General features: G+C 39.8%; 1 protein-coding gene across 2 annotated transcripts in view; it reads left to right on the top strand.

Annotated features, from left to right (window-relative positions):
• Positions 1-26,902, top strand: part of RGS17 (regulator of G protein signaling 17) — a 76,272-nt gene that overhangs the window by 18,967 nt on the left and 30,403 nt on the right. For both annotated transcript variants that reach the window (XM_056344621.1, XM_056344620.1), the window contains exon 2: positions 25,688-25,831. In XM_056344621.1, the coding sequence (XP_056200596.1) occupies positions 25,713-25,831 (119 nt within the window). In that variant the 5' untranslated portion in view covers positions 25,688-25,712. The remainder of the gene's footprint in view (positions 1-25,687; positions 25,832-26,902) is intronic.

The following is a 26,902-nucleotide window of genomic DNA, read 5'->3' as shown; positions in this document are numbered from 1 at the left end:
ACTGGGAAGATTTTAAAATCATAGATCTCTTTCATGAAATGGAAAACTTATTTTTTAATGGATAACTGAAACACATCATTTCACAACCTGTAGTCTCCAACTCCTATTGAAAGAAGTAACTTACTAAGAGGCAATAAATACAATTTAGTTAGGCTTCTCAAATTTTAGGATAGCCCTCAAGCTACTGGATCATTTTTCCTCTCCGGTTTGTTGACTTGTCTCCGATCAGCTGGGTATGGTGCCTGACTTGGGCACAAGTGGAACTTTATTAACTATTCATTAAAGTTGTGGTGAACAGCTGTTGTAGAAAGTTCAAAGCTTATGTTCTTTAGTGGAATCTGAACACTTAGTCTTAAAATGCCTCTTGCTCATCTACTGACACACTGCCAGATGTGAATCATAGCGGGGTTGCCTGCTGCCTTCTATGTAGAGTTGGGCACACTGAGAAAGTGTTCTCATCACCAGATTTTCTAATTAGTTAATGTAAACGTTAACTCTGCACTGCTGTTTTTTCCTGAAAGGACTGTTGTGCTTATACACTGTCAGATTTTAAGATACGAGGGAGCAGTGAAGCTGAACACTGGAAGACAAATCAGGTAAAGAACCAGTGTGGTCTGTTAGAGGAATCCAATCACTTACCGTAAGGGGACACTGTTAAACCCAAAGTGCAATAAGAGAGAGGGTTTTATGCTGAACTAAATTTTACCAGGATTGCACCTGGAGCACATAACACATTTCTTCAGTGAAAGAGCATGCTGGTATCTTTCTCTAAGACCAACAGACTAACCAACCTTTTTAAGCCTCCCATGAAAGTGACACAAATGCTCAGAAGTGGGAATAAATGAATAAATGGGGAAGCAACATTTCTATCCATTGCTGCAATAGCTTAGGTGGAAAAGGACACAGCATTAAAAGAGAAAAGGTGATAAAAGCATATCACTAAACTGCTAAGTTTGCCTTGTACTTTGCCATAAAAGCTGGGGATCATCAGGCTGAGTGTTCTGAAAGCTTCTCCATTCATCAGGACTCAAAAAACCAATTCCTACATTTTGTTATGAGTCAAGCCAGCAAGACATTTTTAATGGGCTTTTGGGCTTGATTTTGGAAATATCATAGTGTCACTTATGGTAAAACTAGAACAAATAATAGCATCTGTCTTGAATATAGCCATCTCAGCCCCATTACACCATAGCAATGCCATTAGAAGCAAACCGGTTTTCCTGTCCTGCCTGTCTATTAAGTTATCTTACAGAGCAATAGCGTTCTTACCAGGAAAATTTGCCAAGCATGTCTGAAGAATGATTAACTGTTTATATATTACTTCACCTTCTCCATCTATTGCAGTTTCTTATTTCATTTGGTTTATGTTTTGAGTATCAGATCAAAAAATTATAATCTCCATTTGATAAAAATAAGCTAATGTTCAGTTTGCATCTAGGTTAGTATAATGGTAGTTGGGGAATTATGGATTAGTTGCTCCAGATAATTTAGGTTTTCAAGAAGCTATGGTATCTGAGGTTCAGTGCTAGATTTGGGGGTTTGATGTTGCTTTTTCTTGCAAAAAACATTGTCCTGCCACCTTTCCCGAAGTAAGCTTACCAAAGTAACCCATGTAAACTGCAAGCTCATGGAGTAATTAATGTCAGCTGTCACTGAAGAAAATGTTTGATCAAGCAACGGTGTGCACTGTTTAGCATGGGATGAAAAACTGAATCTCTTTCATGTCATTCTGGTGACAGAATCTGACTTGGTGCTGAAGACCAAAGTATTATTCTCTTAACTGCAGCTTAGCCTCCATAAACTCACTTGAACTAATGGACTTTCAGAGCTAAGCTACTAGAAGGGCACAGCTACAGCAGGAAACTGGACTGAAGATTAGTCCTGAAATCTGAGGTCAGTCTGTTAAAACCTCACTGACTCAAGTTGCCATTTCCTGCCATGATAGAGCATAAACCATCTTTCTTTTTCCCAAGTGGCTATGGACTGCCACCAGAGACCTACAGTAGATATCTCTGCAGATGAAGCATAAGTTCTGACTGAATGACAATGAAGCAGCATAAGGGAGGATGGAGCACAGAGGAAGGGAGCAGAAAAAGCTGAGACAGCTGACAAAACTGCTTTTGTAAAGGAAAACAAGGTGGGCACCTGCAAACTCCTGCATCATGGCATATGTCATCCTCTTGAGCAAGCAGAGTACACTGTCCTCTGCATTTGCCCGGGAGTAATCCTGACTCATTTAAGAAAAGTAGTGTGTCCAAGCTATTGCCTGGCTTTTGATAGAAATAGTCGGTTTACTTCAGTTTGTTCTATAGCAATTTGACATCTCCATTCTCAGTATAAAGCTTCTTGACTATCAAGCAAATAAGGCAAAAATGAGTCCTATACCATTCCCTCATTCTTCATGGCAGCAAAAAATGCAAGTAAGAGATGCTATTCATTCTGTGTTAAGAACTTTGCCCTTCATTCCTCCCATCATAAAGAGAAAAGAGGGGAAAACGAACAAAAAAAGTAGCCCTTTCATTCTATCTAATATGAAATGTATACAATTCAAACTGGAGACATCTGGGGGATTCAAAAAAACCTTCTGCTCGAGATCCTCACTTGGTGATTTCCTGTATAACTGCAGAAAACCCCACCAAACACTTATGCACTTGTTTTTATGTTTATATGACCAGTTATAGGAAACCAAAACTCATCTTCCTTTCAGGATTATTTGGGAACGTGATTCATATCTCAGGTGCTTGGAGGCTGATGGAAATTCTATGCAAGTGCATAAAGCTGCTTTCTTACCAAACTGTGGCTTTATGGTAGCTAAGATGGAGTTAAACCAGACATACATCTAGGCTACTTTATTGGGTCACTGGTGAAATTGCCTACTCTTTGATGTACACTACAGCTGCTCAGTTTTGCCTCTTATCCAACAGCTCATGTAAAGCTTAATTCTCACTGTTCACTTTCTCATTTTAAAATACCAGTTTATATAGCTTTTCCAGTACAAGAGTAAATGGATGGTAAATGGTGACTAATAATTCCTAGATGTATTTATGATTCAACAACCCTAGAAAGCAGCTATGCAAATAATAGATACCTGTCTTGTGAAAGAAGTACCAGGAAAATTTCTTCATCTTTGAAGCAGAACTCTTCGGGCAGCAGGCACTCTGCATCACTCAGTTCTGCGTCCCTGACCCATCCAGTTGTCCAGACAGGAAACCTTCCAGACAGTTCATGTGCTGAGGTACAATCAGGGCTAAATACCTTGGTATAATATTCAGTAAACTTGATTGTGGTCACTCAGTCGCTGTAGGCACAGACAGGAGTAAATTATGTGGCAACTTACTGTTCTCATATACAAGATTTCTTTTTGGTTTACCTTAAACCTCAGCTTTTATAATATATACTCTGCATACTCCTTGACTGTTTGGCACTACTTGCCTGAGCGAAGCCCTAGCTCTTCTTCCCCATTATGCCTAGAGGATCCCATTCCTTCAGTTCAATCATCTACTTGTCTACTGGTGTACTCAAAAGGGAATGAGCTAATTAGGAGATGTAGCCTAGATGTCTGTAACAGAAGAGATTAAATTGTCAATATTTCTAAAAATTATTTTTTTCTTCTCATTGAGAGATCCTTAGAATAACCAACTTGCTTCTAGCTACCATATATTGCTTTAGAGAGAACAGTACAAACCAGTGCCTTTGTACATACTATTGCCATTCAAGTATATTTGTTTTATTAAGTGAAAAGCTTTGACAACCTAAAAAAGCTTCTGTTAAAATTTATTTTAAGTTAAATACATAAGTTGCTGTGAGGGAACACTTGTTTTCTGATGTAAAATAACCAGGTATACCCTACTGAATCAGCAGCAGTCAGCTAATTAGAGCCAAATTTAGGGTATTTGTTCACATCATAAAAAGCAGGCAAACATGGTTTGGGTACAAGAGGAACTCTGAGTGTATTCTCTAAATATTGGTTTGGGTTTTTTCCCAAGTATTTACACATTCTATAACTTGAGCTCTGATTTTTCCTCTGAATTGTTTTCCCATTTTTAGTAATACCACAGCAGTTTTCCCTATTCATGTGGAAGCACTCAGGGTTTTTTCAGCCCAACTGCTTGAAAACAAGATAAATTGGATACCAGAGGATAATACAGCTTTTAAATCTAGAAAATTAGTGGTTTATAGGCAAGTGGGAAATCAGTATTATTATAAAAGGTTTGTATTCTTCTTTTAACTTGCTGGGGTCTCCAGGAACGAGTTCACAGAGAGTCCCGAACAGTTCCCAGCTAAAGGAAGAAAGAATTGTCCTGTTTGTGAGCATCTCTAACATTTTCAAAAATGTTCCTGTCCTGACTAGTGAAAAAATGTCTCTCAAATAATAACCCTTCCTAAATAGAAAATGTGAAAATTTGGTTGGATTAATTAAAACATCGGGGGTTTTGAATTCCTTTATTTCAATTCCCAATATAAATTGATTAATTTCAAATCAAAGGTTTCTTTAAGTGAAAAATCAGCCTCCATTAATACAAAACAAAACAAAAAACAAAACAAAACAAAACAAAACAACACTTCAGTGCAATGCTTTGGCAACTCCCAAACTTTCTTTACAAGAATATTTTTTTTAAGAGGACGACTGTCAAAAACAATTGCTTCAGCAGTCAGTTTCAGTTTTGACAAATGTAGACTTTTCTAATTAATATTTAATTGAAAAATTCCTGACCAGGCCTATTCTAGATTGGCATGGGACTTGACTAGCAGTTTGACACTGTGCAAAAGAAATACGATATTTTCACAGCCCAAGCAAGAAAAGCAAGCTGGGGAGTGAGGGCATAAAATTAAGGTGATGTTATATAAGGCAGCTTCTTTCCCAGCAAAATCTCAGTGAGCAGAAAGCGTTACTGACTTTGATCGCTGCAACAGCAAGGGGAACTAGTGTGGCCAAATTGGGATTGCTTAATGCCCTGGCTGTGGAAAGCATCCACACTTATTAATAGGCCCTCTGCGGGATGTAGAAGTAGTATATCAACATGCACTGTGCTAGTGGTTAAAAAGTTGAAAATTCACTGGAAATGGGTGTCATCAGCATCTCACTATGATGAAAAAAGGATTAAAATCTAAATTTCCCTTTACTCCCTGGAGTAGCCTTTGTGACGGTGATACCCACTCAACAGCTTATGTTCTGCTAATTGCAGGGCTGCAGAAAACTGTGGAAGTGCACAGAGCTGCAACACTTCGTGTCCCTGTTGAAACACCTTAACAGAATAATTACTGTGCCAGTTACAAATTAGGCCTGCTTATAAAGCATCTTCACATTTTTAGGCTAAATTTTTGAGAAAAAAAATGACAATGGGGGTGTTCTTTGCCGCTGCTGCACCTCCTACCACCTCTGTTACTGCTGCTACTACCACAACTGCCTTGCTAGCAGAGGAGGTGGTAAGGTGCACGGAGCCAGCAGTGGTACTTGCAGCAGGAGCTGTACCTGTGGAGGTGCAAGAAGTGCAATAAGAGCAGTATCAAAAGAGTCAGGTACATGTAGGATGAGTGGGAATTTCTGGACTCCTAGGGAGAGGAAATGAAATGCTGAAGTGAGTTAAAAACCTTTTTATTCCTCCAAATCAAATCCTTTTCTGCTAGAACACAACAGGACAATAGTGATTACAGTCTCCCTGTGCAGTTCCAGCTTTCAAGCCACAGCCATTTTGGGGGCAGATATAATTAATCTTTTCCTCGTACACTTGAGAATGCATTGGGATACTCTCCAAGTCTCATGTTCAGCAGACACCTTTGTTCCCCAGGGGGGATTTATTCACTGCTACAAATCACTCACTTGGAACATCCTAATCGATATGTTTCAAGAGAGTTTGAATAAATGATGTTGGGAAGCTGTGGTGAATAATTCTTCATTTAGAAAGAAAACAAACTCTCCTTGAGAGAGAATGCACCATGTGTAATTTTGGAGCAGAACTGACAAAGTGGACAGAGACCCCCTAGGTACCTAATTGACTAAAGCCGCTGGTCTTCAGTGGGAATTTTAGGGAACAATAAAACAAAAAGATAGACAATACTCAGTTTTTTAGTGGCAGAAGTTCTTCTTTCAACTGCAACAATAAAAATAGTCTCCTTTGCACAGGCCTCACTGACGTTAAAGCTCTACATGACCCAAGAGGACAACAGATCACTGTCTCAGCCTCAACAGGTAAATGAGCACGCTGGGTGTTACTACCCTCCTTCCCTGAGGGCTTGAGGACAGAAAGAGGAGATGAATGCCGCTGTTACAGGAATCCCTTGTAATACCCATATACTGATTAAAATTCTTCTTTACTTCATCATGTGTGTACTTGCGTGAGTAAGGAATGGGGAGGGGAAGGAAGAACATGGGAACTGTAGTGGCTATAAATTACTTGACTGAACTCCAGCTTGATTTATTTCAGCCTAGCAAAAGGCTCTCTGAAATGGAGACTGCGGTCTTCAACTGCTGAATTAGAAGCAGGTAGGCACAGAGGAGTCTTTAGAAGTGCGAGAGTGGCTGGCGTTCCTGATTTGTGCAAGAAAACCCAGGCTCACCGACACCTCCACAGAGGAAGAACACCTGCAACAGAGTCACCGGCGTAGCTGTATTTACCACCAAACAGATCAAAATTTGGCCTTTCATCACTAAAGCTGAAATTCATGAATACAAATAATAGTTTCAATGTAGTCAATTAAAATAATAAGTGATTTGAGTAGGAAAAGACCTACTCCAGCATTCTTCTGGATTAATTTGAATTTGAAAAGGTGACGAAGCTGATAGAAGTGCCAGTGGAGTTTTTCAGCCCCTCTTCTGGCTGTAAAACAGATTAACTTGGGCAAAAATAAGAATATCAGTCCAATGGAAATCTGTATCATTTACATATTTGTACTCATCTCACTGAAATAACTGTGAAAAAATTCTGAACTTTGATTTAGAAATACCATAGCATCATTTGAATCATTCCGATCAAAGTATTTCAGGCCTTAATTGCAGAATAGCACCTTTCCATTGCATCAGGACTTCTCTACTCACCATTTTCTATGATGCACTTCCAGTAATGGGACTTCAGTGATACATCATGGGATTTAGGCAGTGAGGGGGAAATAGTGTATCATAGGAGATAAATCTAGCGGATGCTCCCAGCATTTGAGAAATTGATGAATCATGGCATCAGTGGCAGAAACAGTCTAATGTTGAACTGAACAAATCTGAAAGCGGGGGGATTCCCCCAACCAGAAACTTAGAACACAGCCAGCAAAATCCTTCCACCACTGCCACACCCCTGGAGACCTGTAATGTCGAAAAAATGTCGCTTTCCAGCAGTCACAAGAAAACTCTGGAAGCATCAGATTAAATGCTCAGTGGTTTGCTGCAAGACACATATTTTTGTGTTTTTTAAACTACATAACTGGAAAATAACTCTGAAAAGCTTTGTCTACTACTTGCTATCATCACCAGCATTTAATTCAAGTCTGTTTTTATCGAGGAAAAGTGCAATAATAGTTGTGAATACTACTGAGTAATTCACAAGTGTTTCAGGATAGAGCAGGTTATTTGGAAGTTTTGTTTATGGATAAATAAATCACAAGCAGGATACCTGGCAGCCTCACGAGAGCCTGAATGAGAGCAGCCAGCTACATCACCTACATAATTTTTTAGAAGCCATTTTTTGGTTCAGCTGAATTAGCTTTCATGTTGGAACACATAGCATAAATGGAGTACCCAACGTCTAGGTTCTCATCACTTTCATTAACTACATTGAGATTATTTGTAATGATTAACCAACTTGAAAAAAATTGCCTGGCAACATGCCTTTAACCAGTTCCTGCTTGTGTGTCATTAAAAGCACTGCCTTTGCATGGGAGGGAAGGGTGGCGGATGTATTTACACACAAATAGAAAAGAATCTCCCTCATGTTGCCTTCTGCAGTAAGAATTGCTTATGGAGTCGTTTCAGCCTGTATTGGGGGACCTTGTTCCTGCAGTTCCCTCTGTAGAACAGCATCCTTGGGAGAGCTGCAGCCAGAGATGGAGCTACACGCTCGGGTTTGGGGAGGGAGGTCATGCAAGTTTCAGACACACCTTCATTTTGGCAGGAGTCGGTGCTCTCCAAAAAAGATGGGCAGAAGCATTCATGTTTCTTGAAGTAGGTGGTACTGAAGAATCTTATTTTTGCTAACTCGAGTAGAGGTGGTTAACCACCAGGCGATGTTCAAAGTATGAGCAATGCACAAAAATGAGCCCCAGAAATATGTTTTTTTAGCAAGATATTACATGCGAGTAAAAATGGGGTTAATGACTGGTCTAGCTTTCAGAGGTAATTTTGGGAAGGTGAGTTCAGGTACAAAACCCAGTTAGGACTGCAATTTGAGGCAAAGCCCTTGGCCTACTGAAAAATCCGGAATTAACTCTTAGCAATATGTTTATTGATGGGCAAAGGAAGTGCCCCTGCCTGAAGTTTTGAATGATAAACAGGACTTTGGTACTGTGGAAAATGAGGACAGACAAAAAACTCATTTAAAGTTAGACCTGAAGTAGAACGGCATTCAGAACTCAAAGTCCACCGCAGGCAGCACCCTGGAAACAACACAAGTACAGCTGCCCAGTGTGGAAAAACTGAAGGAAATGTGTTTGAATATGCCCTTAGGAAGACTCTGCAAACCTCAGGAAAGTCAGTGAACAGATAAATACTTCCAAAGAGTCTGAGACGGCCCTGGAATAAAAGATGACTGGATTAGTAACTGCAAATATATGAAATGCTCAGTTATCCAGCATTGAATGCTGATGCACAAGTTAGTACAGTGCTGGAAGTGCTGATAGTATCTCAGAAAGAGAAGCAACAGATAATAACAGGTAACCAGGAATAGGGTTTTCAAGGTAACTTTCCCCCCATGAGAGGACAGCTGAATAACAAAGGGAAAAGATAACACCTGCAGTGCTGCTTGGGAAAAGTATTCCTGTTAGGGCTAATTTCTGTTAGTATCTTTTCTTCTTCTCTGTAAGCTGTCCTCCCTTCAGAAGAGGCTTCAGGTAGCCTCCAGTGCAATGGTAGTCCGGAGACCTGTCCCCACATGCTCTGTGGGTGCTGCAGGATGCCGGCCACATCAGCCTCCTTTGTGCCACATCTGCGAGCTCCTCTGGGCAGCACAGGGCAATTCTCCATCAGTTGTCTCCAAGCATAACTGAGTAACTCTGGGATTTTTTTTTATTCTTCTTGTGTGTAATGTGGAATGAAGTCACTTAAGAGATGTGTATTAGAACTAGCAAAGACTGGCATTAGGCATGCTGACTTGTGTCAAGTGTGCAGGGAAGAAACGCTGAGTTTTGCTTTTTCAGTTGTGTATTCACTGAATGTGCCAGAACTTTGCAAGAGGCATGAGTCAAATATAAAACATAACATGAAAGCATCATTTAGCTCTTGAAACAAAGCAGTGATCTCTTTTATTAAGAAATACTGTTTAATGTCCCTCTGTGAAGCCTCTGTTCTTACCATTGCACTTAGTTGCACACCATTCAGGTATCAACAAGGAAAGACATATAGCAGATCTCGGAGGTTGCACAGTGGTGTTAAATATTCATTTTTTTGCCTCAGAGGAAAAGGATTTATTTAGCTGTAGCAGGTGCAATTTTTTTTTTTTTGCTTGAAAGAGCTAGAATGTCAGAGGAAACTCTGATCCACATGATGCAACCTTAGAAACTACTCGTATGAAGCAACCTTATGTCTAATACTTAAATCACAGAGAGGTTTCAGTAAATAAAATTAATTCCATGCAGTTTTCTATGATTTATGCATTTTTTTTAAAGATTCTGTCCCCAAAATCTTTTCTACCTAAGAAGTTTTTAAGAGTAAAAATACTTCAGAGATGTTCACCTTCACCAGGGTGAGAGCTTCATCTTCACTTTGCCTCAAATTAGAGAAGTGTTTAAGAGCTGGTTGAGTGGATGAAGCATATTACAACCACTGGATGTTTTTTGAGAGTCCTGTCATACAGAACATGCTGTATTTTTCATAAGAGGAAAGATACGTCTTGGTCCATAACAAGCTCTGCTTGCTACTAGCATTATGCCCTGATTTCCAGTTTACTCCCTCAAAAAAGGCTTCATTATTCTTTTATTGTAAAGAGTCTCGGAAGAAAAGATATTATAAGTAACTGGTGTAGATATTTTAAAGCTACCGATTTATTTCTAATAACATGCAAGTATTATCGAATGACATATTTTACCCTTTGCCTCAATACAATCAACTGAGGCAAATAAAAACAGGACATAAAAAATTTGACCTGAAATGGGAGCTAGTCCTTCAGCTGGAATATTTTGAATTTTTATGTCTTATGGTACAGGGGAAAAAAATATCTACAGAAACCTTCTTTCTGATTGTTGTCTTTAAAAAAGAGGCTGAAGTAGTTTCTAATAATAAACCACAGACTGCTGTGAAGCTTGGTAGCTTCAATCATACTTTCTAGTTTTATTGCATAACCTTTTTCCCCTCCCCAAAGCATGTGATGAAGCTGCAGATTTGGTGGGACTGGATTTGCCTAATAGTCCCAATAGGGAAAATAAAACCACAGTGGGGTCTGGCTCTGCTTTACTCAATGTAGCTGGGCTAGACAGCGAGCACTATTCTCTCCTTCCATGTCCTTCCCCAACAACACCCTTCACCCTTTGCCTCAGTGACTAGAAGTAGCTCCTCGATCACAGCTGTGGCTGGATGAATGGGAATTTATTATTCAGTGATGGGCTCTTCCAGGCCATACCGCTCAAAGCTCTTCACATTCATCTGATTTCTGACTTTTCATTTATGTTTCCTAAGCTGACAAGACTTGTGAGACCTTGCTGTAGCTGCCTGTCTATCCCCCTCCACCAACTTCATGTATGTATATGACCAAATGACAGGTCAAACTTTCAAAGACAATCTCAAAGACAGAAAATTAACCCAAGTGCATGGAAAAAGCCCCAGCAGCCAAGTGAAGGAAAGAGGTCCTGCTAAAGCTCTTGTGGAGAGAATATTTGGTCTGCAAGGTTAACCTTTACTGGCCAACGTGGCCTTTGTATAAACCTCTCCTGCTGGAAGGGCTGCTGTGGGAGCTCACTGAGAAGGTCCTCAGAGAGAATCGGTGCGTGAGGTCTCAGTACAATTTGGCCTTGTACCCAAGCTTGTTCCCAAGCTTCCCTTGTTCCCCATCCTCTTACAAATCTCACAGCAAGGTCCTACTTTCAAAGAGAGCTGGGGACAGAAATCAATGCCCGAGTCACAATGCAGCTGAATGGCTGGGAGAGGTCAAATTGTGGGGAAGGTGGAGCTGTGGACACCTGGCTGTGCCAGCTGTGCCCGTAGTTCTTTTTAATCCACTTAATGTCCTTTAACATACAGTCAACAGGCTGCCCAGAGCTCTTGTACCGTTCTTTTAAATTAAAACATTACCTTGTCCTCTTACCTTTATACACCTAACTTCCATAAAATTCAGCAAGAAAACTACCTAAGTATATTTCACTAGCTAGTGGAAACACAGCTTTTCATGCAAAGCTTGCTAATTTGTTTTAACATTATGAAAGACTGGATAAAAGGATGCTGATGAACTTCCCTCGTGGAGCCTATAGTCTGTGTGACAGTAAACAAGGACATCAGACAGACTGCACTGCCAGTGAGCAGAGCCTTTATAGGAAGAGGGGTGATAGACCAGGCAATCACATCAAGCTTCACTCAGTAATCTGTGAAGACAGTGTTCCAAGAGGTCTTGTCTGCTGATCTTCAGGGATCTATTTATCTAAATTAACTCGGTTCACTCTATCCCATTGCACGCTCAAGTGGAAGAGCTACTTTAATGCCTTGCTATCGGTAACATAGCTGGTGATTCTAAATCTGTGCTAATGCTCAACATAAGAGCAGAGAGCTTGTAAATGTGCAGACCTGACTGGACACAACACTTTCATATCAAAATTTGCATGTTTCCAGGTATTTCAAAGATTTCAAGCTTTCACAGCCTGTTTTAAGTCCCTTGTATCTTAGCAGTAGATTTCTTAGTATTGGTACAACAAATAGACTTGGACTTTGAAAAATCATGAAATTTATATTATGGGACAGTAGTTTCAAACCCCATCCTTTAAACCTTATAAAAATGAGGTGTTTAAAATTGATCTTTTATGGAAGACTTTTTTTTTTAAAAAAAAGTATTTCACTTATAAGTGGCCTTCAAAAGGTTTTTCTGCTTTTGGCTGTATTTTGGTCTTTTATGGACAGCAAATAATTTGCAATTCCTTTTCTCTTCTTAAGCTTTGAAAAAAATGCATTAGCACCACAGCCTTCCCTAAGCACGTACTGCTTCAAGTATGCCATCACATAAAGAAAAGGGGGAAGAAATTAACTTCTGGAATATTATTTACTATTGGTATCTGCCCTCTAAAGTAAAATATCCTTTCCCAGGAAGAAAAATTTATTGTTTCTATGCAAATTTATATTTATTTTGTAGAAATTCTATAAGAGTTAATTCACATGCTTTATAGGGTTAAAGAGAAAAAAAAGGGAAAAAAATCTGTTATATTCTTTTTTAATATGTAAGTTTTCCATAATGCAGTAACTGTTGGATTCTGCAGGGAGACAGAATTTATTCTTTTCTGTTGGTGAATATGAAAGAATACATGTGCAGCATGCTATGAAAATTTGTTTACTGGCCTGGTTGGAAATCTATATTTTTAAAACTAACACATTGAAAAATGATCATGGGAGGAGAAAGGAGAGCAGAAGAAATCATAACTGGTTTTTTTTTTCTTTGAACTTCTGTACATCCCTTCCAACACACAACATGCTGACTAGTTTTAGGGACTCCTCATGCTAGTTTCAAATCATGTCAAGCCCTCTGCCTCCAAGTACTTTGGGAATCTCTATGAACTGAATACCACTTTGATTGTTAGGTATTTTCTGCATAATTTAGACATTTAGGGCTTTCTTTTGCTGCACACTTGCATCATACCTCCGTGTTTAGGGGAGAGAAACTGTGCTGCAAGTGTCCACTACCTCACATTATAAGGTACCAACAGCCACATAATGGTAGTTGGTAAGTGATCTGTGAGTAGCACTGGAGAAACCCACTCTTCAGGCAAGCTAACAAAAAAGACACTACTGAGGATTCAGGTAGATGAAGTGGATGCTCAGGTGCTGAGGTACACAAAGGAGGATGCAGCTTTCTACATGGGAATCCTTCCAGGAAGGGAAGGGATAAAACAAGGACAAGGGAAAGGAAAGAAAATTTTCTTTCTCTCACTGAAAAGACAGTAAGTTCTAGAAAGCTCTTGTAATGGCTAGGGGATTTAACCTGGAAGTCTGATTTTTCTTTTTCTCTACAAATTTATTTTTATTTGCTGTGCTGCCTAGTGGCTTTGACAGATGAGTCGTAGCAAGCCTTGCTGCAGCAGCATTACAGACATGCACCCACCTGCCGTGTTGCTCTGCAGGTTATTGGTTTCACAGCAGGGCTGACAGACAGCTCGGCCAGGGAAAGCCAGTGACCTCAGGAGTGGGAAGAAAAGGAGGACATGGAAAGGGAGCTAGGCTAAGAGACTGGTGCAAATCAGGAGGAGGCAAATGGTCCCGTGAAGGTCTGTCACTGTTACTGGCTGAGTGCGTCCCATACCACTGCACCGGGCTGTTGCAGGTGAATCCAAATCAAAGCTCAAAGAGCACAGTGTCATCATTTTTCAAAGCTCTGTGATTCTTTATTCTGCTGTCAGGGCATCTTAGAAGAAAACAGCTTCAGGGTCTCATGCAGTGGCTTCTGCTGCCCAGAGGTGTGTTAGGCCTGGGGCATGCCTCAACTTTTCCATGAGCTCTAGGTAGAATTTTTATATTTTGGACCAAAATAAATGTTTCTGGAATGTCTGCTTTGTTATCGTATGCATATATAGTTCAAGGCACCCATAAACTGAAAGATGTGTCTACTCTTCTACATCTCAAAAAAGCTTCCCATTAAAATTTTGAAGCTTTTCAAGCCACATAGCTTGCCACCTCTCTGACACCCACTCTAATTTCTTGCTCCAAAATGGTTCTAACCCAAGGTTTAGTCAGGTAAATCCGTTTTCTGTCTTCCATATTTGTTTGGCGTCTTCCCATTTTCCCCCTGTTGTCAGCTGCCCTTTTTATTTCATGCCTGTTTTTCCTGGTAACTTGCTGAATAGCAGAAAAGGATAAAAGCCCCTGATAGCTCCTCCCGTCCTGTGCCTGTGGCTGTGATCAGTGGCTCCCACCTCTGCCCGCACTAGTGAACCCTCAGCCAGGTCTCAAAACCAGCAGTGAGGGACATGGAGCCTGGGGAGGGGGAAACACCGGTTACAGGGATGTGATGAAGCCTTAAGGAAGCGTGTGGCCACAGTGCTCAGTACAGCACCTCTGCAAACCATTCTGCTGCTGAAGAAAAAGGCCACTTTCATTTTGTAAGTGGGGAACTCTCTCAGGTGACACAGCATGAAGGACATGAAGCTTGGTAGCATCAGTTAGAGAAGTGAGTTGCTGCATGGGATGTGTGACTATCAGGTTGACAAAACAGCATCTAACACAGAACAAGCAAGTATGGTGGAAGAGTCAGACCAATGGAAGTGTGGGATTTCAGACAACAAACCTTCTCCAAGCATGGGAACAATAGCTGCTTCTGTAAGAAGAGATGAGAAAATGAAGGTAAAGCTTGGTTATGATGTGGGGAGGAAAAAGGGGAGATGGAAAGAGGTTAAGACAACGATGTCAGGAATAGTGCCTGGAACACAGAAACAGCAGATACTGAGTAACTGAAAAAAAAAGGAAGAGGTTAATTTTATTTTATTTTATTTTTTTTAACCTAACATCTAGGAGCATAGAAGGAACAGAGTTACGTGACAAGACTGGCATGATAACTTATGAGAACCTTGGTAATTCTGGAAATTACTCAAGATTCCATAATTCAACAACATACAACTGATTGCAATTTGTAGAAAAGATTAGGGTGGGGGTAGCAGATTTCATCCTAAAGCTACAGTCTAGAATGTTCATGGCAGCAGAACCATCCAGGGAATAATTAATATATCTGACTAAAGTGAAAATTAATGATCTGTATAGCCCTCATAAAAACATAGCAATTAAATAGAAAGAGATACCAAGGAAACTGCAGATAAACATGGAAGAAGTCAAGAACAAGCCTGTTTGCTTTTAGTTATATGAATGACCACATCACAAAACTGAGCTGACAATCTGGAAGATACTTAGGCAAAACTACGATTACAGGTTTGTTCTTTTCAAAGTAGTTGATACTTTATGCCATATGCATATGCTTTATACCAGATGCAATAATATTACTGCACCCATGGCATAGCATCACTCTTGGTACCAATGAGCACAAATTATTTTTACCGATAGTCAGGAAACAATGGAAAGATTTTGTCAACAGTAAAGGTAACCAAGAGATTGACAGAGGATAAAGAGTGGATGGAAAGAGGTCCCTCCTGTGTCATGTTGAATCACTCCTTGTACCCTAACAGGTGCTAATTATACCCCTGCACAAACTGATAGGTAAAGTCCTGTCTGTTAAAGTCAAACATAGAGAAATGCTTGACATGACACAGACATCATTATAGGAATGCTAAGGAATAAAAGCGCCACAAATCTGAACCTTTGATGCAGGTGAGTAGATGGCCACCCGCAGCATAGGCAAGAAACCAAAACCCCAAGCTGTCACGGACTGCAGGTCACTTAAAGCAGCTACAGACTTGGGATGAGAGTGGAGGAGAGGAAACCAAAGGTAACTATGGAGTAGTAGTGGAAAGTGTCATACACACACAGAAATCCTGGGCAAAGTCTTGAAAGCCCTCAGTTAACAGTTAAGGAAGAAGTCAGAAGTGATAAGATAAATGTGTTGTTTGGAGCTACCCGCCAGGTAAATGAGCAGAGAAACAGCAAGGTGGAAGCAAGAACCTTGCCAACAGCACAGTGCACTAGAGTCGAGGTTTTAAACTAGCTGCTATCAATCCAAACACCAGCATGGTGGGAAAGAGCACATCCCTTGTCCAGAGTAGACATTGGTCTCCTCTCCCTCCCTCAGATAAGCAAGCATTAGCACTAACTAGAGGAGCAGAAATATCAGGAGCTTGAGATGAGTTTAACAGAAGTAGCATAGCTTGGGCGGGGGGGAAGTGGAAGTTCATTACCAAATGGTATGCACCCAGTCTGACCACTGTTTGTCAAGGGTAGATGTTCCTTTAGTTCTGCAGTCATGAAGGTCATAGCTATTGTCATGTGAGCAGAGTGTGGTACCTGGATGATCCCTGCTCCTGCCTTTCTTACTGGAAGAAAGTTGGTTTTAGATCAAGCCTACCCACATGTAGTGCGTGCATTAACCTTCTCCCACTACTCCAAGCCATCTAGAAAGACCCTAAGCCTGTTTTTACCACATGCCACCTTCTGCTCCTCTCCCTTCAGTTACACTATGTTAATGAAATACCTTCTCCCTGCCACACTAACCTCCTCATTTTGCTTATTATACTACTATTATTTCTTTTTCTTTTTCTTTTAACTTTTGAGGGTGGCTGCAGAAGGGAGGGATGGAACACACAGAGATCCTGTTAGAGGATGCCTCAGAAGTCAGTTAGTGAAACTAAAATCAGCATGATTTCCAAATATCCAGTTATTCCAAAAAGCCTATATAAAGGAAGCCTTTTTGAGTCTAATTCTGTCCACATTTCCAACTTCTATTTCCAGAGAGAATTTGAAATAACTAAGTGCCTTGGAAGTACAGGATGCAAGTCTTCATTTTACAGTGAAGAATGTAGATTCTGTCACTTCAAAGACTAGAACCATGTCTAAATTGATTTCAGAAATGCTATTGTCACACTAAAACAGTTTTTCTAATGCCTCCCTTTGTTTTTCAGCCTGTAGTAGCATGTGCACCATAAACCAAAGTTGTGTGCATTTATTTGAGTAAATGCTCCCATTTCTGCAGATGAAAATTTGCCAGGATGGTCTTACATGCAGTACAAGTAGTTCACCAACATTACAGCTTGTTTGATAGCTGAATTGCACTTGCAAATCTTTTTACCCTATGTTAGCTACAAATTCTTGTGCTGGCCCTATGATTTCTTCTTAATTTTTAGCTGAAATTTGTATAGAATCTGTGCAGTTCCCATAACCCCCAAATGACATCTGGCTTTTTACACAGAGAAATGGCTTTGACCACAGGGAAGCTTAGAAATTACAGTGATAATGCACGCAGTATAGCTCTCTATGTTCTCAAGAGTCTTCTTAGTGTCCACTTTATGGGGAATGTCATGGACTTTAACAAACACTTCTTTCCCGCAATACATCAAGATCTGTATTTTCCCCTTGTGAGGAAAGTATCTTTTCAGCTTTCTAAAGTGTAGTGGCATCATGTGTCTAAGTCAGCTGCAGCCATGTTAGCCACAGCAAATAGGTAGATAGAGGTAGTGTAAAATGGGATTCTAAGATGTTTTTCAAACACAGACTAATAAAAACAATACAGTTAAAAAAGATGAAAGGTTTCCTGATGAATTTTACATTTTGCTTTTATAAAATGTTCCTGAAGACTGTAGAGTGTTCTTAATCATAATTTTAGTATAGATCCTTAAAAACTGCATGCGGGAAACTTTTCAATAATGCATTACTCTCCAGCTTAATGTTTTGTTACTGAGCAGTAATGCCTGATTCAGGAGTACAAATGCGTATCTACTGGATGATGCAGAGATTTAAGCAGGGCTTCCTCAGGATACTAAGTTCACCATAAAATAATAAAAATAAATCTCAGACATCCTTTATGAACACAGAAGCTGTCTGGCAAAGTCATAAAAATAATATTACTGTACACAAGGCAAGAATTTTATAATGTTCAGCCAAATTGCACAGTTTCAATTTAAATGAACATTGCCATAGCAGTGCTCTATCCTAATAAAACAATGTCTGAACACTTTCTTCCAACTGTCTACACAATTTCTTTTTCTTCTTGTTCCATCAATGGACAGGATGTCCACTTTATGGCCTTCTCAGGGCTTGCTCTGAAAGACTTTAGAAAGAGTCAAACATCTCCAGAGCAGAAGACCTGACAGGAGAAAGGTGTCTGTGTGGCACAGGTGTACATCTTAAAACTCTTGAGTTGCAGTAACTAACAGAAGAGCAAGAAGTTTTGCTGTAGACACTGAAAGCTTCAACTCGCCAAAAGCAAAATTCATTTGGTGCAATAGCCTGTTCTCTGAGCCAGAAAGTATTCAAAACCTACAATTTCAAAAGTTACTACCAAAAGGTGGTCTGCCATTTATACAAGAAGAATCACAGAATGGAGGCCATGGGGTGTCTTGGGCACTTCAAGCTACTTAAGAGAATTAAATTCCTTCCATGGTTCTGCCACCTTGGTAATCAGTATGGGACCATCAGAGTTAAACACAATGGTTCATACAGCTTGATGTAGGCAGTCAGGCTTTTAATATTAAAAGCTGTAATATGTGGATGCCCTTTGTTGGCTGAACTCAGCGCACAGAACACAGAATCTGAGCACTGGCCTGTCTGGCACATCAACAGAGGGTATGTATGCAATATGAAAGTCTAGTTACACATACATGGGTCAACTTCTCTTTTGAATCAGACCTACTACTCTTCACAAATTTTTAGAACTTAGACGTGGTGCAAAATATAATTTCCAAAGAATGCAGAAAAGCAAATCTGTTAAAATTTGTAGTTATATTTCAAATTCTGACATGACTACTGTTAACCAGAGCAGTTTTTAGAAAGTGCCTTTTACATTGATTTTTCCTTCCAAACACAAATTCTTAAAAATGCAAACATTTCAAGCTTTCCATACTGCTGCAATTAATAGAACTTTTCTATGTAGCCTATATTTAAATCAAGGTGCAATCAAGGTTCCATTGTTGCCAATAGCTTCTAATCTGTTATAGACTATAGATACATTGAAACAAGTAAATGGAGCCCAAAGTAACTCAATTACACTTCTTCTTCTTGTAGACTTATTCTTCTCCATTACTTTACCTGAATTTATTTGTGAAATACTGGATGGCTCTCAGGACTCAGTAGCAAAAGAGAGAATGTACCCATGTCAAGGTTTCTCTTAGGCAGAGTGACCAGTATGGATGCGTTGCTGTATGAAGATTCTGTGAGTGGTCAGTAGAGCTTAAAAGGGTGCCCATGGCTCTGCTGTCTTGATTTCATTACTTGCGCAGCATTGCAAGGGGTGTATGCAAATCTTTAGAGCTAAGAGACATCTGAAAAAATCTCTTGCTCTGTCTTCATTTAGTTTGTGGTAGCCTTCAGACACTCGTTTAGATGAATGAAGACAGCACAAATAGAAGATCAGTGTCATGTTAGGGCTGTCTTTTCATTGCAAGAGCAGCACATGCATCTGTGAGATTACTTAACTGGCAGGTGCATCCAAGCTGTGTTGCGCTGTTCTGGTATGCTAGTAAGTGTGTCCTTAAAAAACCTGTGGCTTTAAAACAGATATCATATCACAGATCACTAGAAGAAACATATTGTGGCATTCTCTGAGGGTTTTTGCTTGGAGTTAAAAAGATGTCTTATATATTAAAAATTCAATAAAGTACTGAACTCTTCTGAAAAAAAAAATAGTATTTCAGGGATATCTCTGAGACTCTCCCATTGACTGTTTCAGGAAATCAAAACCCAACCAACCAATCAAAATCCTGTAAAGATCACTCCAATTATGCCCAAACAATTCATAAAAAAAATCAAAGAAATGTTAATATAACTCTGTTCTTATGAATGTTGAGATTTTCCAAATATGTGGAAAATCTAAAAAGACAGTTGGAAGTCTTGAATCCACATTATAAAAAGCTTTCCTCAGTGTACATTTATTTCTTACAATGAAGCCTGAATGGAGTCTTAAATGGGTAGTGTTCACAATAATGCTTGGGGCTTGAAGGCTTTCAACATCCCTAAACTTAAAAATAGTTTTTGGTAGGAATCTGCGTACCAAGTGAATGCCAGTTAAGATGGTGAAAACGTGGTGTACGGTTAAGAGGTCAATAGAGTCACATCTGGGACTGGTATAAACTGGTATAAGGTTTGAATTTACGTAAGCTATGCTGTTGAGGTTTTTTTCCTTTACTGGCAAAGTTAAAGGAAGCAAAGCAAAGCAGAAGAGCTGATGTGATAGGTCACTGGGAAAAAAAAAAAAAAAAAAAAGTTATTTTAAGGGCTAAGTTTCTTGCCTGCAGAGTAAATCACCCTTGATATTCTGAAGTCATTGACTGCTCCTTTCTGATGCAAGGTGTTCTTTCTTGCCTATTGCAGAAGTTTGAAAAAAAACCCAACAGATTACTCTAGCTGATTCTGCTCCTATTCTGTCCTGAAAACCAAGCCGTTCTGTGTCCTACCTGCAACAAAAGACAAAATGCCATTTCCCTGCTGTATAAGATGATGGTGTGTGTTTATCCTTCCCCTTATATGATATCTATCTTTCAAAACAGCCATTGGGGAATGGCTCCAGAAGATACGATAAAAAATTCTCAACCCCTAATTAGCAGAAAACCCTAATGGAGTTTCAAGATGTTTATATGAATTCCTAATACATGAGCTTCTCTGGGGAATGCCCTTTCAATCCTGAGAGGGGGACAGAAATGCTTGCAGGAGGGTAATGTGCCGGGGAAACTCCAAAATGAGCAGATGGGGCTGGATGGGACAGTGCCAAAAGCTCAGATAATTTGCAGGGTCGTAACAGCAGGCTTTTGAGGCTGGGGTCAAGGTGGACGGGGAAGCTTGCTCTTGCTTCATCAGAGAATAGGCATCAATAGAGCCACTGAAATGACTGAAATGATGCAGCCTGTGTTTTGTGCCATGTCCAATACCTTGGGAATCTCCAGGGAAAACACTCTAAAACCTTAGCTCAAGTCCTGCAGAAGGTGGAGAATCAGGGAGGTGCAGCTGTTCATAAATTACTTTCTTTTCATCTTCTAGAGGCACTCCATGGGATTTGAAATGACTGTAGTTGGTATTCAATAGGGCTGCCCAGGTATAAATGTAATAAACCAGATGATTCTTCCATCAGTTATTCCTTTTTGAGCTGTTTTCCCAAGATACTGCTCTGTGCACAAGGGGATTTCTGTAATAATTACCCCTGAGTACTCAGTGGAATAAGTGGTAATTACACTGTCTAAACATAGAAATAGATCCTTGTGCCATCGGTTCCAAAACTGACAAGGAAGCCTTGCTCCAAATTTCTAAGTATTTTTTAGTTTTTGTATTCTTCTAGCACTGCAAGATTGAAGATACACACAGGGCTGCACAGACTTTCTTGCTCTGAGCTTATATGAACTACCTGTCTCATAACTTTTATAATAAACAGTTGCTGTGCCCTTGGGTTCCTTTCCTCAGACACAGAGCAGGGACAGCAGATGTTCTGCAAAATGAAATCCTTCGTGATTATGGGATTGCTCAGAGGGCCATAATACCTACCCACCCCCAAGAGAATGAGTCAGTCAAACAAACTAGAATACTATCCCTTTTTCCTCTCAGCACAAATGGAAATCATAGCACTGTTAGTAAACCATGCCACCAAATGGAAACAAAGAACCAGATGCGAAACTGGCAGAAGAAACTTATACCTGTGTTGTGATGGTCTGAGAGATCATATAGAGTAGCAAGGACAAAAATTATTTAATTGGGAAAAGGCCCACCTTCACCACCCAGTATCTTTGCCAAGCTAGAAGGTCTTAGGAAGAATGAAATGTTGAAAAAGCTAAAAGGGGAACTGAGATCTTGGAGAGAGTATGTGCAATTTGTACCACTATGCTAGAAGGTCTGTTCAACATCAGTTCACAGTATTCTACTCCTTCAGAATTATGTAGTAACTTTCACACTTATTTGCAGGAAAAGAATGTATCTCATCAGACTGACTTGCTGAATTAAAGATTCTAAATTTCTTTTTTTTTTGCTTTGGACCAAGGCACCAAATATAAACCCTCTGTCTACAGTTCAGTCTCTAAATATAGCTGAGAATTAAGATATTCCTGCTTCTGCATCCTAAATAATCTAATGGATCAATTACAGTTTTGCTTAGATGACATCTGGTATTTGCAAATATAACATGAAACACAAAATCCAACCAAAATAAGCATGAAACTAAAGTTTCCACCCATTCTACTTCATCCTCAATAAGCATATTATTGTTTTCAATCACGGGGTAGATTTTTCATCTTTCTTATAGACTTCAGCTTAGAAGCTCTCCAAGAGAATGTAACACAAGCAGAAGAAAAGGGCTGATAAATTTGGCTTCAGCCAGTGGTTAAGCCAGATGAGTGAATATCGTTCATGCATTCACTGAGAACACTGTCCCACTGCTTGAATTTTCAGCCTTGCACTTTTATTGATCAATGTGCCAGTCATGCCAAGCTAAATAACAGTTTGCATAGTCGGATGCAGCAAGGTTCGAAGTGAACACCAACATTAGCTGTGGTAGGGACAGAATCTGAAATGGATTAAACAGAACTCTGTCCCACTGCACCAGTAAGATCTTTGCCTATTATGTTTGGAAGCTACTGATAGTCCCACTAGACAGTATCCATGTTATCAACCCATTTCAAGAGATAGCCCCTTGGAGCCCTTTCCTAGCATTGTAAATAATGTCGTATCCTCAAATAGCCTAACATACTGTATTAGGGCTAGAATGCAAACTATCCCTGGATTTAAGTACACAGGATTGTGGAGGGGGGATTTTTTATCTCTTTTTTTTTTCTTTTCCTTTTCTTTTTCCTTTTCTTTCAAATGCAGCCTAAATAGATAAATATAACTGCACCTGCAATCAGAGACTTCCCTTTTCCTCCTCCAAATAATGCATGGTCAGGAAAGCGATGGGTTATCTGTACTCCTGAGCAGTCAGCGCACAGCAAAGCAAGCAGTCCCACTCTAAAGACTGGCTAGCTTGTGGGCTCTGAGCAGCCTTGGAGGAAACCATGCCTCCTGAAATGCTCTACAATGAAGACCCATGTTTTCTCACAACTCCTACCACATACTGCCAGACTTGAAAACCTCCAAAACTACTGGCCATGGCAATCCATACTGAAAGGTGAATGATGGAGAATTTTCAATGGCAGAGGTTGCTGGGCAGGGTTGAGGACATGAACCATTCCTGTGAAACCGTACTTCTGACCCTTCCTCCTGGCCGTGCCGTGTGCTGTGTGTTGGGAATTACAGTTGCAGGTTTTGCCTTTCTGCAGCTGCACAGCTCCCATCCGTTCCACCATCACTTCCCGACAGTGTGAGCAGGGATGGAAGGAAGTTGTCCTCACACTCCCCTCACCTCCCTGATGTTCTTTCTCCTCCCTTGCTCTGGCCCAAGTGCTCACGTCTTCCCAAGGTGAACGAGACTGGGACTTGAAACAAGTTGAAACTATATTTTTTCCCCCCTTCTGGATTAATTTTAAATCACGCCTACTCTTTTATCCAGTTCACCAATGCACAAATGCTACTGCCAGCACAAAGAAGGGGATGGCTCAGCTGAGGGAGTGAGGGACTCTCAGCTGTGCAGGAGGAAAGGGAAAGACATTTATTTTAGTGGCAGTGGCAGCTTGTGCTGTGTTAAAGTTATTGTGAAACTACAGCAAAGTCACCAACTGTCATCATCATGTCTGAATGGATAACCTTCATCCTGCCCCCTTGTATTTATAGTGCAACAGATTCTAGCCATAGTCCATTTTATATATATATACAGCTAAAATTGTGTAAAAAATGCATGGCTTTAGGTATGTGGATGGAATGCGTGGGATGTTTTCATTCCAAGATTACAGCCCTACAAATACCTAAATATGGGTAATTTGACTGGTTTCTGAAACTAATACATTTTGTGGGTTTATGTTTCTAGAATCTCTATCTTACAAGAAACAAACGCTCCCTGTGATAATATCTGGCTTTAATTCCTTTAACCATAGTCATTGCACTTTGCTGAAGCAAGTACCATTCACAGCATGACACAGCTATCTATGAAATAATTTAACTGCATCATGCACAGTCAGCAGAAGTTCAGTGCTGTAATTGGAGAAAGTGACTCCATAGTGTCACTCACTATCTGAGCTAAATATTATGCTGCAACACTTTTCATTTCCTTCCTATCTATCGTAAAAATTTGGGCAATTTATCAATTATGTCAAAGCACCCTGGTTAAAAACTCATGTTCACATCTGATAAAAAAATGGTGTGGGTTTTTTTTTAGTATGTCATTTTAATCCTTACGGGTTCAGCAACTATAAACCTTAAGTAATATAAATAGCATAAGCAGGTGCACTCACCAGAGGTAGTTAAATGGTTCTTCATTGTTTAATTTGACCAAATACTTCAGAAATTACTTGATTCTGCTCATTGATAGTGTACGTGGAAAAGTTAGGCATGCAAGAAGCTGAAATAGCCACCAACCTTGAGTTTTGCAGCATGAGTTTGAGTTTCGAAGCTTAGTATCCTTGCTACACATTGTTGTGTGTAAACTGTCTAGAAGGACACTATTACAGAAGAAGAACTTGAGGAGTTTTAGCAACCATATAAATGCAAACTCTCACAGCTTCTGCTTGAATGCACGTAGACGGAGCAGCGCATCTCTCAGTTGTCTGTGCATGATGCACCCAGGTGGCAAATGAACCAGAGTCTGCCTTTCCCCAGCACTCCTGGCTGCAGCAGGATGCTCCAGGGGGTGTGGAGCACAGCACATGCTGCTCACACCAGGCCATCTTCTACCTGCTTCTGTCTTAAACCAGGCTCCTCCCCACAGAAACTTGTTTGTAGTTTTTCAAAGTCAAAAGTACTAAACTTACTCTACTTTATATATGCTTGTAATAGCCATTACTCTGGGAAATTTCCAGTTGTTGTACAAAGATGTGAACCATTAGAAGAATAGTGACATCTAAACCTTCCTAAATAACATAACTTAGCAAATAATGTTTTAAGTTCTTTTGAAAACCAAGTAATGCACGGAATATTACTTCCAGCTCCATATTGCAAGTGACTGGAAATAAAAGTATCTTGGCCTAACAAAATCTAGGAAAGACTGGCAGTGAGCAAAAGAAAATCTTCTATGACCAGAAAATAGTTCCAAAGTTGGAAAAGTATTTTGGAAATACATATTTGTTATTCATTTTATTTACAGATAATAACTCTTAAGTAGCAAACCTCCCAGTTACGACACAATAATTTGGGCTCTTAACAGACAGCTATTAGTGCCTGTGATATAATATCACTTACATCAATTTCAGTGGTCCAGCATTGACCAGAGAAGTAAAAAAGTAAAAAAGATCAGTTTCCAGCTCATGTTTAAAGTGAATAACCATCCCGCTGTATTTTTAGTACAATGCAAAGAGCTGTGATAGTCGCATGGTAAGGAACAACTCGGTCTCTACCAAGTGCTACACAAGCTGTGTAGCTTGCTCTTCAAAAGGGTAATAAACAGTCCTTTTAGTCTGCCCAAAGCAATAAGAATAGAAGTGATTCAACAGCACGGTAGCCTAAGCGTGTCACTAAAATGTGGTCTTCTGGAAACTGCTTTTAACACAATAGGACTATTACTTGACCAGCACAGTTGATAGCCACATGCTTTTGTTGCCATGAGCTGTGAGAATCAATAGAATCAGAGATTGCTGTAGAAATGTGAATGTACTTTATGATGGTCTGTAGTAATTCTGTACATCTCTTATGTCTGTGTTCTTATAGCCACTTGGGCACTGAAGTAGCTGAAATGAGAAAGAGGCAGCAGTCACAAAATGAAGGAGCATCAGCTGTGTCTCAAGCACCTGGAAACCAAAGGCCCAACAACACATGTTGCTTTTGTTGGTGCTGTTGCTGCAGCTGTTCATGGTATGTCCTGTAGTATATTTGGTTCCATATCTGCCACAGGTAAACGATGACAATGGAAAGTGCCAGGCACTGGGAACATGCAAAATTCTGGGAGAGGATTGCTGCCAAGCGGCACAATTTAATATGTCACTTAAAAATTTGATTAAACAATTCCCTGATTTGGTTGGACATCTTGTGAGGGGGAAGAGGAGAGAATAGTAAATTGAAGCTATATTTACCCTACTTAAACCATAACTAAATGAGGAAATTTCAGTTGTAAAACTAGTATGTATGAATGAGACTTGATATGGTTGTTTTGTAATTTGCATTCAAAGGGGTTTTTTTCTGCTTGTACTTTTGATATTGCAGTTCTCTGCATTCAGGGTGGTAAATGGGAGATGGTCATAAATGTGAATATATGGTGACCTGTTTTACTACTTAGCTGTTGCACAATATATATTCTGTAAATCCAAAAATGCAAGCCTTAAATTCCACTTTATCTTTTAACTGGTGTGGCATAATTTTAGTGGGAAAAAAGCTCAAAAATTGTGGCTGCTTGTCTTTTCCTAAACAAAGAGTTCACTTGGAAAGTCAAAGAATTAAAACCAGTTTCAGAAATAGCTTTACATTCACAGTGTCTTGAGATGCATCAGTTTTTATTTCTCTTTTTCATGAACATAGTTAGTGTTGAAATATAAAGTAATTGACGTGCAGTATTGTTCAGAGCCTGTGCATCCTATTACATACACAGTTCAGTCTTTTTGGAGTGACCATTCCTCTGTGTATCTCTGTTTTCACTTGAATCAGCCATCTGGACCCAATCTAAAATCTGAGGCTATTTGCCCCCAGTATATTAAAAAATACATAGCAGCACGTATGCACCAGGCATCACATGGGACAGCTTTTTACAAAATACCGCACCGTGGAGGCAGTACCAGGGTGGACCTGCCTTGGCTGTTACTTCCAATTTCACCTGAAGGCAGAGGATATTTGGAGCAAGGATGAGTGAGACCTCATGCTTTTATGAAGTTACTTTGCAATGTGTTCAATCTGTACAGCAGAGACATGAAAATGTATTAAGTGGGAAGAAAA

Source organism: Falco biarmicus, chromosome 6, assembly GCF_023638135.1.
Source record: "Falco biarmicus isolate bFalBia1 chromosome 6, bFalBia1.pri, whole genome shotgun sequence".
NCBI classification, from domain to species: domain Eukaryota; kingdom Metazoa; phylum Chordata; class Aves; order Falconiformes; family Falconidae; genus Falco; species Falco biarmicus.
This window is presented reverse-complemented; position numbering and strand designations above follow the sequence as displayed.